This window comes from Onychomys torridus, chromosome 9, assembly GCF_903995425.1.
Source record: "Onychomys torridus chromosome 9, mOncTor1.1, whole genome shotgun sequence".
NCBI classification, from domain to species: domain Eukaryota; kingdom Metazoa; phylum Chordata; class Mammalia; order Rodentia; family Cricetidae; genus Onychomys; species Onychomys torridus.
The window spans coordinates 56,425,051-56,441,332 of record NC_050451.1 but is presented as its reverse complement, the minus strand read 5'-3'; the positions used below and the strand labels follow the sequence as shown (position 1 = coordinate 56,441,332).

Genomic DNA, 16,282 nt, shown 5'->3' with positions numbered 1-16,282 from the left:
CTAATGCTGTGACCCGTTAATACAGTTCCTCATTTTGTAGTGATTCCCTAACCATAAAATAGTTTTCATAACTACTTCATAATTGTAATTTTGCTACTATTGTAAATCATAATTTAAGTGTTTTTAGAGACAGGTTTCCCAGAGGGTTTTAACTTATAGGTTGAGACCTGCTGGATTAGGATTAGTAATTAGAAGGATTAATAACCCTCCCCAAACAGGGAACCAAACATTCAAACACATGAGCTATGGGGGCCATTCTTATTCACACCACCATACCTTTTTATGACCCCCCTGTAGTTGGAATTTTTCTGTCCCACAAGCCATTCCCAAGTAATCACTCAGAGGCTTAGTATTAGTTATAAATGCTCAGCCGATAGCTCGGGCTTATTACTAATTAGCTCTTACAACTTAACCCATTTTTATTAATCTATGTGCTGCCGTCAGGCATGTTTCTTCTACCTCTGTCCCATTTTGTGTGTCCGACTTGTTCTTTGATTCCACCCTTTCTCATCTTATCATTCTTAGTTTGGCTTTCCCGCCTAACTTTATCCAGTTCAGCTGTTGACCAGTCAGCTTGTTTATTAAACCAATCATAGCGACATATATTTGCACAGTACAGAAGGATTATTCCACAGCCACCTCTCCCTCACCAAATTCTCTTATTTCCGTTCTTAGTCAGCTTCACATTATACCAATAAACTTGTTATCTATTGTTTTAATTTTGCTTTTGCCTGGCTTATCAGGATTCATCAGTATTTTCTCAATTGTAATTTGTACCAGTCATAAAGATATTAACTGTAAAAGTTTAAAATGTTTCAAATCACACTTTATTCATTCATTCGTTTGTTTGTTTATTTATTTATTGTGTGTGTGTGTGTGTGTGTGTGTGTGTGTGTGTGTGTGCACGCATGCGTGCTTGCGTGTCTGTCTGTCTGTCTGTCTGTCTATCTGCCTGCCTGCATATGAGTGTGGACATGAATGTGCCCCTCATGTATGTGGAGGTAAGAAACCATGAGGGAGGAGTCTGTCCTGTCCTTCTATCATGTGGGTTCTAGAGATTGAACTGAGGTCATCAGATGCCTTTACTTAGACACAGAGCCACCTCACTGTCCCTGATTATTTTTACTAGTCCATAATGAAAACCAGCAGTTCCTTCTAACACCTCCTCATTTCTGAGGAGTTTCAGTTCCTCCTGAACTCTTTCTAGCCTTTTCTTCTATTAGGAATTGGCTTTTCCATTTTATCTACTATGTAAGATTAAGTTAGCCCTCCCATATGCCTCACCAACTCAGTGTATACCTGATTTTCACTATCTGTTCATTTCTGACACGTTCTTTGGATTCTTATGCCTGTGTGGTTCCAGTGGGAAGAGGTTGTCTCCTTGTCACATTTCCTTTCTAGAGTTAATCCCTTTTATCTTGACTGTCTCTGGGCTGACCTTTGTTTGATAGTCCTGATTTGACAGAGTGTTTCCCTCCCATGAACATGTCAGCTATTAAATGATAATGATCATTATGATTCTTCTTGGGCCCTGAGCTGCCATGCCAGCCTGACCCCTCTGATCCCTTCTTCCCCAGTGCACATGTCCCATGTTCCATGCCATTCCTGTAGGACTCAGCTGTTCAGGAAAGGGAGCCAAGGGTCAGGGCACGCTGCTCATTCCTTCTACCATTCTCTAATGTTTTAGAATATTATTGTCAGCTGTTTTACTTTTGTTTATGTTGCATTTGTTTAACTTTGTGCAGCTGTGTTACTGTGCCTGATGGTCTAATAAAGAGCTGAATGGCCAATAGTGAGGCAGGAAAAAGGACAGGCAGGGCTGATAGGTAGAAAGAATGTATAGAAGGAGAAATCTGGGAGGAAAGAAAAGGAGCCAGAGAAGGAGGAGGACTCCAGAGGCCAGTCACCAGCTCCACAGCCAGCCATGGAGTAAGAGTAAGATTTACAGAAGAAAGAGAATGGAAAAAATCCAGAGGCAAAAGGTAGACAGGATAATTTAAGGAAAGCTGACAAGACCGAAGCTAAGCTAAGGCCAGGCACTTATAAGTAAGACTAAGCCTCCATGTGTGATTTATCTGGGAGCTGGGTGGTAGACCCCCAAAAGAGTAAAAAAAAAAAAAAAATAACACTCCAAGGCTTTCCTTTTTTAAATCTTCCTGTACTATAGAGTAGCACTATGTACCACTTGCATAAGCCCAAGAGCCAAACACTCATTTTTCTTCCATTCTTGCCCATTGTTAGTGAAGCCATGAGCAATTCAAGTTGCTTCTAAATATATTCTCATCACTTCCCATTTTCAGTGCACCCACCATTCTCCTCCCCGTTTCTACTGTTTCTCACATCCCATGTCCATTCTTCTGTAGCAGCCAGAATGCAGTTTTATTTTTAAGCACAAGACATGATGCATTTAAAAACGCTCTTCCCCTCCAGTGCTGATCATTCTACTTAGGCTAAAGGTTAAGAGTCGACACAGTACATGGCACTTTGGCCTGGGGTGACACTTCTGCCTAGACATTCCTATCACCAGGGATCCTTTGAGAAGCTCTAAGTCTGGGCTTGATTAAATAAGACTATTTGGAGAGGTGGCCCAGGCTTCAATAGTTTAAAGCTTCCCTGTTGAGTCTAATGGGTGTCCAGCATGGAGATGCACACTCCTCTCTTACCCACTCCCTGTCTCCTTCTCTGACCTTGAGCTCTCCTGTCTTTGGACAGAATTCTTGCTTCATAGCCTTCTCACTGGCTGTGCTCCTGTTTGGAAGTTTCTTTCCTAGTCATTTTCCTGCCTGGTTTCTTTTAGTTTCTCAGACTAAGTATCCCTCTATTCCCATCTCCTCCAGGGCCAAGACTCCCCTGGGGATTCAGCTCAACCTGGTAGATTCCGGACCTGTCCTTAGTGCATGAGCTGGCTGTTTGGAGCCTGGGGCCTATGCGGGGACACTTTGCTCTGCCTGGAAGGAGGGGACTGAGATGATCGTTGATCGTCTTATGGATTCAAACTCCCTACATCCCCAGACACTGCATGTTACCCTCTCTGAGCTCGTGGTCTTAGTTCTGTGTTCTCAGCTCATTTATGTAATAAATGTTGTGATAATCAACACTTGCTCTCCACTTAGTATTTGTTGAGCTACCGCAGAGGGAGAAGAACCAGATAGGGAAACCTGTTAGGTGGAAGCCAGAGAATGCAGAAAATCCTGGGACCAGTCGCTGGATAGGTGAATGAAACGGGCAGATGGTAGAGTCTTGACTGATGACAATTATTTAGGGCTAAATAAAGTGAGTAAATTTGCCTGTGGCATTAGGAACTTTGATAGTTTCAAATGGGGAGATATTTTTATCATGGATTGGGGACAGTCCCCAAGAAACTGAAATGCCTTCTTACCCCAGAAGTGCAACCCATCTTGCCACGGTGGCTGGAACTTAGTTTTGAAGATTTATTTCACTAAAATGTAGCTAAGACTCACCCTCTGGCCTGCCTGTACCCCACCTCTCCTCCTGTTGTAATTCCATGATAATTTTGGAACATACCTGCCATTTCATACTCCCTGGTCTGTGCTTGGCTACAGACTGCTTCCTGATACATCGCCCACGGCCTGTTTGCATCATGATGTGCTCCTAAAACCTAACAGCAAACTCTATTTAATTAGGACCGTTTAACACTAACTATTGAGGATTAATGGGAAAACTGTGTTTTTGTTTGTATGGCAGCCCAGGTTTATGATATAGGAATAGCAAACACCTGTGATCATAGCCTTGGGAATTATTAGCAATTATTAGTAGCTGCATTTTTAGCGTTCTGACACTAGGAAAGTGATCAAGCTCCCAGATGTAGATTAGGTACTTACTGTACTTGCTGCCAAGGAAAATGAGTGTTCACTTTGACAAGTCCAGAATAATAATTCTGTGCTTTTTTTCCTAGCAATTATACATATGCCATGATTCTAGAGATAAGCTAGAAGGGTTATATGGAAATCTTTCCCCCCTCAAGATAACAGGTTTAGGAAACATAATTTTGTGATGAATGTCTGTGTAAAGCGCCATTTTCATGCATGCAGATACAGTCTTCCGGGGAAGCGGGTCCAAGTCTATATTGTGGTTTCTTAGTTTTATGTGGCTTGAAAAGTAAAGGCTGCCTCAACTGTCCTTTCTCAGCATGGCCTCCTGCTCTGCCCTTTATCCATCCAGGGTGATGCCCAAGCCAGCCATTCACACGAGACTGTTTTCGTGTCTTAGCAGAACCATGAGTCTGGAAGGGCATAGACTGCTGGGTCATGGGAGGAATGTTCAGTGTATTCTAGCCTAACCTGATAGCCTGCACATTGGCTTCCGAAATTGAGGCCAGTGTTTTTTCGTCAAGAGATCTTTTTCTCAACCATGTAGCCTTGGTGCAGACTTTAATTCCATACCAAAGCCCTACTCCCACACCCTTTGTGACACATAACAAATTCGTTATATTTTTTAGTTTCACTGATAAATTAAAACTTGTGAAAGTGTTAATCTGTAACTAAAGAGGTAAACTCAATGTTCTACTTGTAACACACAAAAACAGAGATTATGAAACTATTTTCTGGCTGATGTCTTTCTGTTTGTTTGTTTGTTTGTTTTTACTCTTCTCTGATACATTACATCCTGACCACAGTCTCCTTTCTTTCCCTTCTCTCCACCCCCCAGATCTACTGCTCCTTCCTCCATTGCCCTTCAGAAAAGAGCAGGCCTCCCAGGGACAGCAGTCCAACACAGCATAACAAGATGCAGTACGACTAGGCACAAACCCTCATGTCAGGGCTCGGTGAGGCAACCCAGTAGGAGGAGAAAGGTCCCAGGAGGAGGCCCAAGAGTCAGAGACACCTCACTCCCACTGTTAGGAGCCTGAAAAAAACAAAACAAAACAAAACAAACAAACAAACAAACAAAAAAACCCCAAAACCCTCAAGCTAAACAACCACAGCATGTATGCAGAGGACCAAGTGCAGACCCATGCAGACTCCATCATGGCCACATCAGTCTCTGGATCCCTATGAGCCCTGCTTAGTTGATTCTGTGAGCCATGTTCTCTTGCTGTCCTCAGCCTTTCTGGCTCCTCCTTCCTTCCCTTCTTTTACAGTTTTCCACAGGGTTCTTATGAGGCAGCTAGCTCTAGAGGCCTACTGGCAGAGGTCTGTAGTTCTAACTACAGAGTGCATCTACTTACCTACTTACCATCTACTTACATACTATTCACAATAGGATTTCCAGTGAGCACATTGATGCCTTTGATGGGTGTGGCTACAAGAAAAAACAAGTGTTCAGTTGTTTTTAATATCAAATGCTTGTTTGTGGGCACCTTAAGTTGTGGATTCTGTAATAAATGGGAAAATGTCTGTATATAAATACCTTCATGGAATTTTACGAAAGAATTAAAATCTGGTATTGTATATGGTGTATTCTTGTCATCTCGGCACTTGGGAGGCTCAAGCCAGGTCCTCCATGAGAGCAACAAATGCTCTTAACTGCTGGGTCGTCTCTTCAGCCCCCTCTGTGCAAATTTTAAGTCTTGTGGTTAGTGAGAGAATGTGACTGTAAAATAGATCTTTACTGGGCAATAAATGGAATGGTTCACAGTCTAAGGCAGTGGTTCTCAACCTTCCTAATGCTGCAACCCTTTAATACAGTCCCTCATGTTGTCGTGACCCCCCCAACCATAAAATTATTTCCGTTGCTGCTTCATAACTGTAATTTTGATTATTGAATTGTAATGTAAATATCTGTTTCCCAGTGGTTTTAGGTGACCCCTGGGAAAGGGTGATTTGACCCCCAAAGGGGTTGCAAACCCACAGGTTCAGAACCACCTGTCTAAAGCTTCTTTTGGTGTCCATCTCAGGATTGCTGATAGAACATGTGAGTGCATGTTGCTGATGTCTTTTTCTTCTCCCAGAAAACATAACATGCTTTGTGTTCTCCCCTCCCCTCCCCAGGCTGGTACAGAGGATATGCTCTCCAGAACAAATCTAAAAAGGTATGGCACATTGTTCTGTTTCTTGTTCCTTTGACTGCCCGCTAGTTCCCTGTTGTCTTGTGAGATCCCTTTATCTGCTCTCTCCAGAGCTGGTTTGCGTTCATTTCTGTGACTCTTCCTTTGATCTGAAAACAAAGACTTCGGCCCCTGTGCTCAAGAGGAATAGCGTAAGTTCCCTGGCTACGTTTCCTGGGAGCTGATTCAAGGAAAGGCCCCAGACTTCCTGCTGTCTACCCTTCTTGAAGCTGAGTAAGGCAGCAGGACAGTGCCAGTGCCCTAGGGACCTCTGTCAGGGAGGAAGGGACAGGACCCACGTCTCCCTCGTGTCCTTTACGTCCACTTCTACACTACCCAAACTGATGCTGCCTGCCTGTCCCCTGATTCATCCCATCAAACCAGAGTAGTGACTTCAATCTGTGAGGCCCGTGGAGTAACATGGAGCCATTTCAGTGGAGTATAACCAACACGTGCAACAGAGATCAAACCTGAACAACAGAGGCACTTAGGACACATTTACCTCGGGTATTGATGTCTATGTGGTTCATGCTTTTTATTGGACTGTTTGTCTCGTGCTAGACCATAAGCGTGTTTCTTCTGACTCAGGCAGAGTTTGCAAAACCCTGGCCTGGATGGTTTCCTTTCCCATTGTCAGGGCAACTCATCATCAAACTAAAGAAAGGCTAGTAGCCATGGTACGGCGCTCCTGGATTTGCTTTCGACCATCTCAGCACTTTTCCTTTGATGGTGCTTGCTGTGTGGGGCAGTGTGATGTGCCAGCCCTCTCCTTTGCAAGCACGAAGTTGATAGGGCTTTCTTATTTCGCAGTTTGCTCGTGTGCCAATAGCAGAGGGTGAGGGAAACACTTGAATTTGTCAGAGCAGAAAGGGTAGAAGAACTCACGGTTTTCGCTTTTTGACCACATCACGGGCCAGATATAGTCCCACGCAGATTGGCCTGTGAAACCGCCAAATCTCAGAAGAACACAGAGCCTTCACACGCCTGCCTGCTGGGTAGAGGTCACAGGAACCCAAAGGCGAGTGTGGCTGAAGTTGGTGACTCTTCAGTCTTGGTGTCTGCGCACTCTTAGACACACACACACACACACACACACACACACACACACACACACACACCATTCACTTTTTCATAATCTAACAAAACAAAGGAGCATTTGCTGTGCCTGCAGGTGCCAAGTCCCCCTGGTGCGAGCCCACTTGTCCCTGCCGTGCCCTAGTGGCGGAGCTTTTCGGCCCACAATCAGAGTCCTGTGCCACATGCCATTTCCAGCTGGTTGTTTCCACTCCTCTTGCTGACTTCAGCATCCCCAGTGTTCCAGTGGAGACCCGTGTGGCTGTCAGATGTGCTGGCGTGATTCGAGGATGACAGGACTCGATTGAAGGCCTCAGGGAAGCCGACGCCTGGCACACTCACCCCTGCTGTGGGTGGGTTTAGCTCTGTTTGTAGTTAATTTTACTCACACTTGTGGAAGTTGAGTTTTCCGAAAACAGTAAGAGTTAACACTTCTGGGTGGCAAGATGGCTCAGCAGGTGAAAGTATGTGCCATACAGACCCAGGACCTGAGTTCAAGCCTGGGATCTCACAGTAGGAGGAGAGAACCAGCTCCTGAAAGTTGTCCTCTGACCTCCACCAGAGTTCTGTGGGCTATCCCCAGACTCCCACAAGTTAACAGGTTTTTTAATCTGAAATGTGTGAGGGACAAAGAATGCCTGGGTTACTTAATTCTCAGCCCTTTCCTTTTAAATTTAATATGTAAAATGTGAACAGAAAACTTCTCCGACAAATCATATGGAATACCAAGAACGGCTGGGCCTGGCGGTACACTCCTGTTGTCCCAGCTACTTAGGAGACTAAGACAAACCTTACTGATGTCCTGTTTCCACACTATTTGAATGGCAGGCACTTACCTAGCATACAAAAGGCCCTGGGTTTGATCTCACTACCACCACTGCAATAACAATAATAATAACAACAACAACAAAAATAACAACCAAACCCATAGGTACTGTTAAAACATGGTCCCAGACCTGTACCCTACACAAGGATTTGTTCCAGCATAGAAGACTTTGCTTTCTATGCATTCTGTACTTTCCTGACATGTCTGCATCCATCCAGCTAGTGGTGCCTTCTGGTCTGACTAGTTAACATCCGAGGGATGTGTGTGTTTGTAATATTGCTTGTTCTTAATTAAAAAGTTCTTTAAAACCTGTAAGCTTAGGCCTGGCAGCGGTGACGCACACCTTTAATCCCAGCACTCGGGAGGCAAAGGCAGGTGGATCTCTGTGAGTTTGAGGCCAGCCTGGTCTACCAAGTGAGTTCCAGGAAAGGTGCAAAGCTACACAGAGAAACCCTGTCTTGAAAAACCAAACAACAACAACAACAACAACAACAAAACCTAAAGAACAACAACAACAAAAACCCTGTAAGCTTGAAAACTTCACCTTTTGGAGAAAACTGTTTCTGTAAGAGCTCCTCTGTCCCTTGACAAAGAAAAACATGAACAGAATTTGGCACAATGATTGTGCATTGATTTTTTTTTTTAAACTAAATTATCTTTCTTTGTGGAGATCCAAGAAACAAAGATGGAATTAAAGGCGTCAGTCTTGAATTTTGCTGAGTGTGACACCCCTTCATTAAGAGATGCAGCCTGATAGAAATCCTCTCCTCTGCTGGTCCCTCCTCTTCCTGTCTTGGGGGAAGAGCCATTTGAAAGGATAATTGTTTTCATGGAAATTATTGGTGTCGTTTATAAGCCAACTTACCCATTTGGCATGGTGATAAAAGGGAGCTAGTGGCTTTGCAAATTGAGGAAGACTAGAGCCTTGAGGAAATTGATCATTCATCTTGGCAGGGTGGTGGGTGTGTGGACAGGATAACAGAGAGAAAATCGTTAGCTGGAATTTATTCAGTTGAGTAGGTTGCATTGAGAAGAGGAAGGCAGACCCAAGAGACATCAGTTGGCCCTGGCCTTACCAGAGACACTAAATGACTACAGTGCCACCATGGCACAGTGATGCTGTAGATGACAGAGCAGTGAGCTCACCAAATGAATGGGCTCTGGATAGCAGCACCTTAGTGCCTGCACACCCGTGTAGATTATCTACCATGGTCAACATCAGTGTCGTAAAGTCATCATCTGTTTATGTTTCTGAGGACCGGTATCATGGCTGGCTCCCAGGAATCAACCCAGACCAGTCACTATAAATTCAGAAGCTTTTTAAAAAAACTTCCTTGATTTGAAAAATATTTTGCCAGAATTTTTCTTGGAATTAGCAGTATTACATTTGAGGTTTTTTTTTTTCTTCTTTTGGTTCCTAGTATTAAACCTTCCACATCTTAAACATGTCCTGCTTTAGAGCTGCATGCCTAGCTTCAGCAATGTTACAGCTTATTTTAAACTTATAACTATTACTTTTTTGTATTTTAGTACGTTCATCTCTTTTCGTGTTTATGCATGTGTGCACATGCACATGCATGCTCATGTGCCATAGCATGAATGTGGAGGTCAGAGAACAACTTGCAGGAGTCAGTTCTCTCTTTCTACCATGCAGGTCCTGGGATTCAAACTAGGGTTGTCAGGGCTGGCAGCAAGCACCTTTTCCCACTGAGCCATATTGTTGGCCCATAACTTCTACTTTAAACTGATCTCTCCTATCTAACCCCTTTTCATTTGCTTGAGATATGTTCTCTCACTGTCCTGGAATTCACTACTTCAGCTAGACTGGCCAGCAAGCCCCAGTGTTCTGCTCATCTCTACCTCCCTAGCTCTGAGATGACAGGCTTGACCATCAAGCCCAGCTTTATGTGAGCTCTGGGGATTGAGCACAGGTCCTCATGCCTACATGGCAAGTACTTTACCAAGTGACCTACCTCTCCAAACCCAATTTCTTTTAAAGTCAGTGCTAATGCCTTCTCCAATTATTATACATTGTATATGCGTTGAGGACCACTGTACCTCATGAATAGAGAGTCAATTATGTGTCAATGAAGTTTTTTCCTTGGGTTAAAAAAATATGACTTCTTCCAAGTAATTTCAATAGGAAGAAGACATTCAGATACTGTCAATTAAATAAATGAAAGCTGAGAATAGAAACAGAGAAGTATTATACATCAGAGTTCTCTAATTGGGCAAGTTCTGAAATGGGCAAGTATTGGATCATGGATAGATACAGGGTACTTGTTTAAAAAAAGAAAAAAGAAAAAAAAAAGAGGATATAGAAAAGGGTAGATTATTAAATCTACTCTGAAAAGAAAAAAGAGAGAATATGGATATGATAAGATAAAAAGGTAGATTTTTTTAAAAAATCTATTTTAAAAAGGAATTACTTATTTTAAATAGGATAAGTAATGAAAATTTTTGCCTGGATGTGTCCAATGTTAATGGACTAGACATTGTTAATGTATATAATGGAATTTTTTGTCTTAATCTGTCAAATGTTAATCGACTAGACATTGTTAATGTAATCCTTGATTGTATATATTGTATATACTTGTTGTATATACTTTTTCTTATATTAGTTATAACTTTTTAAATTTTAAACAAAAAAGGGGAAATGTGGTTGATATATTGTACACCCCAGTACACTTATCTGGGAGTCTGGAGAACAGAACAATCTCTATATTAAACATAGAGGTCAGGCTGTGGTAGCATATGCCTTTAATCCTAGTATTCCAGAGGCAGAGATCCAGATGGATCAAGGCCACACTGGAAACATCCAGGCATGATGGTACATACCTATACTCCCAGCACTTGAGATCTCATGTCTTGCTTGGGAAAGACACATGCCTTTAATCCCAGGAAGTGATGGCAGGAAGCAGAAAGATATATAAGGCATATATATTCAACTTAGATCCATTCGGGTGAGGACTCAGAGGCTTCCAGTCTGAGGAAACAGGACCGGATGAGGGGTTGTTGAGGTGAGGTGGCTGTGGCTTGTTCTGCTTCTCTGATCTTTCAGATTTCATCCCAATACCTGGCTCCTGAGGGTTTTTTTTTAATATTATTATTATTAATAAGAGTGTTTAAGGTTCGTGTTATACTGGATTGACCCTGTAATGAAAGAACAATGAAAACAAATACAGATAAATCCATGAAAACCCCTTATGGTAGTGTGTGAAGGTGATTGTTAGTCACTGTTGCTCTCTCCATATCACATCATAGTTGTTCCTCTTGTAGATATCAACAGTGACCTGGTATTTCCAGTGTTACATTGAATTTGTGTTTGTTTTTATTGCTGCTTAATCAGTCTCCCCTAATCACTCTGTATCCTGTACACTTGAAGAAACTCAAGGCCACCTTCTCTCTCTCTCTCTCTCTGTGTGTGTGTGTGTGTGTGTGTGTGTGTGTGTGTGGTCTCATCAGTAGAGACTGGAACCGTATATTCTCACTAGTACATCACCCTGTCTGATTGAAGAGATGGGGCTCTTGCTTCTGCCTAAAGCAGTTGCAGGATCCCTCTGCCATCACTCATGCTGAGATCAGCTTAGTCCCCAGCATTCTGTCCATTTCTTGTTGTATTGGCGAAGGATAAAGAAAGAGAGAACAGTGTGTAGACACATTTAGCACATGAAATTGGCCACAGGAGCAACCGCTGTCAAAGTTCCTGGTTTCTTGTCCTGTTAAGGATTATGAGTGCACGTATGGTCCTATGGCCTGTGGGCTATCTCCACCACCACCTGTGTGGTCAGCAATCTCTGACATTTAATGTCCACAGAGATCATGCCAGCCCTGCCGTGAGCAAGGCTAGGTAGGAGTAATTGACTCAAGATGCCGGCTAGTTCATCTCCTCTGCCATGTGAACTATTCGAAAGCAAGGCTCAATGACTCATTCTCCATGTGGCGTCTTGAGGGTATTGCACAAGGAAACACAAGCTTCAGTATTCAAGAGAACTCTGTGGATGGTTCTGTCTTACTGAGAAATCTTTTCTGCAGCTCTCTAGTTCCCACCCAGTGGTTTTGTGCCCTTTCCTTGGGACTTTTTCTTTTTCTTCTTTTAAAATTGTCGCTAGAGAGCAATGTCCTAATACTGATGTAGAAATGCCTTTTGGGGTTACAAAAGGGAGAACAGTTGGAGACTATGCAGGGTGAAAATGATGAGGTAACTAATGATTTGCAGTTGGTCTCCAATGAAAGTGCTGACAAGAATTACTGTATGAAATGTTAGCGACTTCATCACACTCATGATGAGGGGCCCCTTGATGGATACATCATGGCATGTTGGCTCGGTAAAGATTCTAGGTTATCAGTATTACATTCCTCACCATTGTTGGATCTCTGAGCTGATGGGGGCATTTTACCTCTTTATTTTCAAAACATCTTATGCATTGTGAGACCAAATCTTAACTTCTACTATTTCAGTATTTCCATGCTTCCTTCGTTGAAATATAGTTGGTCATCACAAGTGATGCCCTGCAAACCCAGTTGGCAATTTCCTTTTGTCGAGGTGGGCATAGCCCTCCTTGAAATGTTTATGCTCTTGACTTTGAGATTGTTTTTAATGGCTGTATAACAAGTGTTTTCTTTCTGTAGGGTATTTTCCCTGAAACGTACATCCACTTGAAAGAGGCAAGTGTGGAAAATGGAGGGTAAGTTCCAGTCCAGGAAGACCACTCTAAAGTGATGAAGAAGTGAAAAGACCAGGAAAGAATGTCCTACACCCATTGATGTCCTTCTCCTGTCATTGGTTTCTCTTGCCTCATATAGTTCCTCTTTCTGTCTTCTCTTTCTGTGCTTGTTCCTCCTGGACGCCCTTCCCCAGAATAGTAAAGACAGCAGCAATGAACTCTCAGGGCCTTCCACTTCCCCTCGGAGTTCCTAACTGCTCACTGTGTATGTGACTGTGAGTCCATGTGAACCTCCGGGGAAGGGGGACATTAGTCTGCCCTCCTCAACTCTCAACTTTGAACATATCAGTTGCAAGTACACCTCAGAGTTTTCACAGCTTCCTGGAGGAAAGCGCTGGTGATGGGCTTCGGGTGAGGTACTAGGGAAGCAGTGTGTGGGGATGTGCTGTGTCGTTCAAATCCATTCAGTTTTGAGTACTCATTTCTTGACCATGTCCTTTGTCCTGCAGAGTACTGACTCTGTGGCAGCTAAGGAAAACAGGACACTCGAAGTAGGAAGAGAGAATTAAGAAAGTAAAAACTCGACTCCGTGGCTGGTGCCAGGGAGGCTGTCACAGAATCCTGGAACCTCTAAGCTAGATGAACATCTTTGAGAAGTCCTAAGCACAGCACCCACATTTTAAGACAAGAGGCATGCTCTAGTTCTCACAGGTTGTCTGTCCACAGCAGAACCGGCGCTAGTAACTATTTTCGTCCACCTCCTAGAGGAATCCTCTCCCCAGTGGGCCATTCCTGGGCAGCCTCCAAATGTCACTTGTGAGGGCAAAGTAGGAGCCCTGTTCTAACTGGTTCTGCCAGGTGAAAGATGGGACGTCCAGTTAACTGTTACTCAGTCAGCAGATACAGATGCTCCTGGACTTGCCGTTATGTCCTTATAAACCCACTGGAGTTAACAATGTCACAAGTAGGCACCACAGGAAAGTCCATCATTTTACACAATTAATATATGCTAATAAAAAAGAACAACAAGAAATGCATTTATTTCACCTAACATAGCCTAGCCCGGTCACCTCCAGTTGTACACAGAACACTTAAATTAGCTAACAACTGGGCAAAATCATCTAACCCAAAGCCTATTTTTAGGATAGGGTAGCATATTATTCATGTAATATGTTCAACACTGCAGAAGTGAAAAGCCAGCACCTGTTGGTTGGTATATACTTCCCAGCCATCTTAAGAGTTGCAAAATCTGACTCTCCTAAGTCGGGGACCACCTGCAGCTTTCCAAAGCTAGCATGTCACAGATGGTTCATGAGTCACATTTGCCCTAACATTGCCTTACTTGACCTGAAATTCACACTTAGCTCCATCCCATGTTTGCATGTTCACACGGTGGTCTTTTTGCTCTTTCCTATGTGTTTGCATGTCTTTGCTATCTTTCTTCTGTTGATAATTGTAGGAACAGCAGGGATAATTTATGTGAGTAAATGCAGTTAAGCCTACTGAGAGTGAGGATGTTGGTTTGTTTCCATCTTCCATGCTCAGAAGCAGCAGATGAGAAGAAGACCCAGTCCTTTCTAGAAGAGGGCATGGATCAGTCTTGCAAACAGATCTTTGGGGGAGATCACATGTCATGTACCTCTCTACAAAATGGAGCAGTGCCCAATTGAACCAGCTATTATATGTCTTGGTCATTGTCACTTTTAGAGAGATTCAACATGGAGAAGTAGAGTCTAGGCTTAGCCTTTGCCATGCAAAAACTCAGTTTATAGATTGTGCTGCTCTCAGTTCCTTGTGTTTTGGCTCATGTTTACCTGTGTTCAAGTTCTCCAAACTGGATAGCCCTTCAGAGGCAGATTGGTTTATTTCAAACCACAGCAGCCACATTCCTGCCTTTGATTGTGAAGAGTGTGTTGGTTATGGGAGGCAGTTCCTATCATGTGCAGTAAAGTGTACATCTCTTTGATTCCCTGTAGGCAGCATGAAACTGTGATTCCTGGGGAGTTGCCGCTGGTCCAGGAACTCACGAATACTCTACGAGAATGGGCCGTCATCTGGCGCAAGCTCTATGTGGTAAGCTTCTCCTGGGGCTCCCCTAGTGGTGGTCTTGGGTGCCATTTGTGGACCCTCAGTCTGACTGTTAAGGCTGCAGAGCCATCTTCTGCCTTGTGTGAGATGAGCCTTCCCTAGAGCCCATGGTGCTGAAAGCCAGATGATTCTCATTTCCCCAGAGTTGGGCCACTGATAAAGAGATTATAGAGGGAAGTGGGTGTGATCATAATTCACTCTTGCTGATTGTGAAAGTAATAATGTGTTATAACTGCAAACGTTCACCAAGGCCTTCTAGGGCACCTCAAACCATGAACCCTCACTACATTGCTGTAAATAAGATGCAGTTACATCTGTTAATTCTAGCAGAAACCCAAGGCACTTGCTGTTAGCATCTCTATCTATGCCAACAAGTAGACATTTATAAACACCATAGTGCTCAGCCTTCTGAAGGAGGAGGGCATTTATAACCATGACCAGGGGACTTTGCAGACTCTGAACCATATATTGTGGTAAGCTGAGGCAGGCTCACTTATGTATTCTCTCTCCCCACTATTTTGACCTCAGAATGCTGATATAAAATGCTAGTTCAGTGGGAAATCACATAGGCACAGGAATATTCTCTGTGTGACAACCATTATTATGAGTTGTATGTGTGTTCACAACTGGGACTTTGTGGTTTGAATGTAATCTGTCCCTTCTGAAGGTCATGTTAGAGTTGAATGAATCCACTGTGAGGCATTAAGAGGATGAAGGCTGGGACCAAGACATGGCTTTCCAAGTAAAGGCACTTGCATCCCAGCCTAACAACCTTAGTTGAATCCTCTGGACCCACATGATGGAAGGAAAGAGCCAACTTCTACACGTTGTCCTCTGACCTCCTCACACACATTGTGGCATGCATGCCCTGCCTCAAGTGAATACATAAACAGAATTAGGAAAGAAAATCGTAACACAGGTGGAAATTTAATCCAATTGTAGTGCTTAGAGGAGAAGACTTGGGAGGTGAGTGGCAGGGAGGCTATAAGAACATTAACATGGAGGCTCATGATGGAATTCCTGTGGCTCCATATGAAGAGGGAGAGAGCCCAGAAGACATGTGCAAACTGTGTGTCTCACCATGTGCTATTCTCTACCAAGAAAGCCATTGTCACATTAGCTCCTTAGCTTTGCTCTAAACTGAGCCAGGGGGGCATCTTCTCTTTAAACATAGCTGCCCAGCAAAGCCAGGACTAGGGCCTGGCACTCCCAGCATTCAACATCATCAGAATAGAAACGGCTACTTTGCAAGTGCACAAGCCACTCAAAGTCCATTGCCAGCATGGCGGACTCTTCTCCAGGCTAGAAAAGCTTCCCTTAACCCTGGAACCCACGACTAATGTTGCCTCTCGGGAGGTCTTAGCGGTAAGCACCAGTGGGTCTCGTCTATTTAGGGGACTTCCAGGCTTCCGTGGGTGATGAGGAAGTCATATGGTGAGTAATGTACTCTCTGACTAGACATGTGAAGAAGTTCGTGAGTCTATAGGCTAGTCTGACTAAGTTAACAGTGATACTCCCTTTCTTGTCCTTGCCTACTAACGCAGTAACCAGACCTCATTCCAGCACCAGTCCTAAGAGTTCCCACAGAATTTCATTCCATTCGGGGCTGTGTATTCCAGG

The 16,282-nt window shown here is 43.5% G+C and overlaps 1 protein-coding gene across 1 annotated transcript in view; it reads left to right on the top strand.

The window, feature by feature from the left end:
* Nucleotides 1–16,282, top strand: part of Dock5 (dedicator of cytokinesis 5) — a 191,672-nt gene that overhangs the window by 66,663 nt on the left and 108,727 nt on the right. The window contains exons 3-5 of the mRNA XM_036199166.1: nt 5,952–5,992; nt 12,540–12,595; nt 14,551–14,647. Of these exons, the coding sequence (XP_036055059.1) occupies nt 5,952–5,992; nt 12,540–12,595; nt 14,551–14,647 (194 nt within the window). The remainder of the gene's footprint in view (nt 1–5,951; nt 5,993–12,539; nt 12,596–14,550; nt 14,648–16,282) is intronic.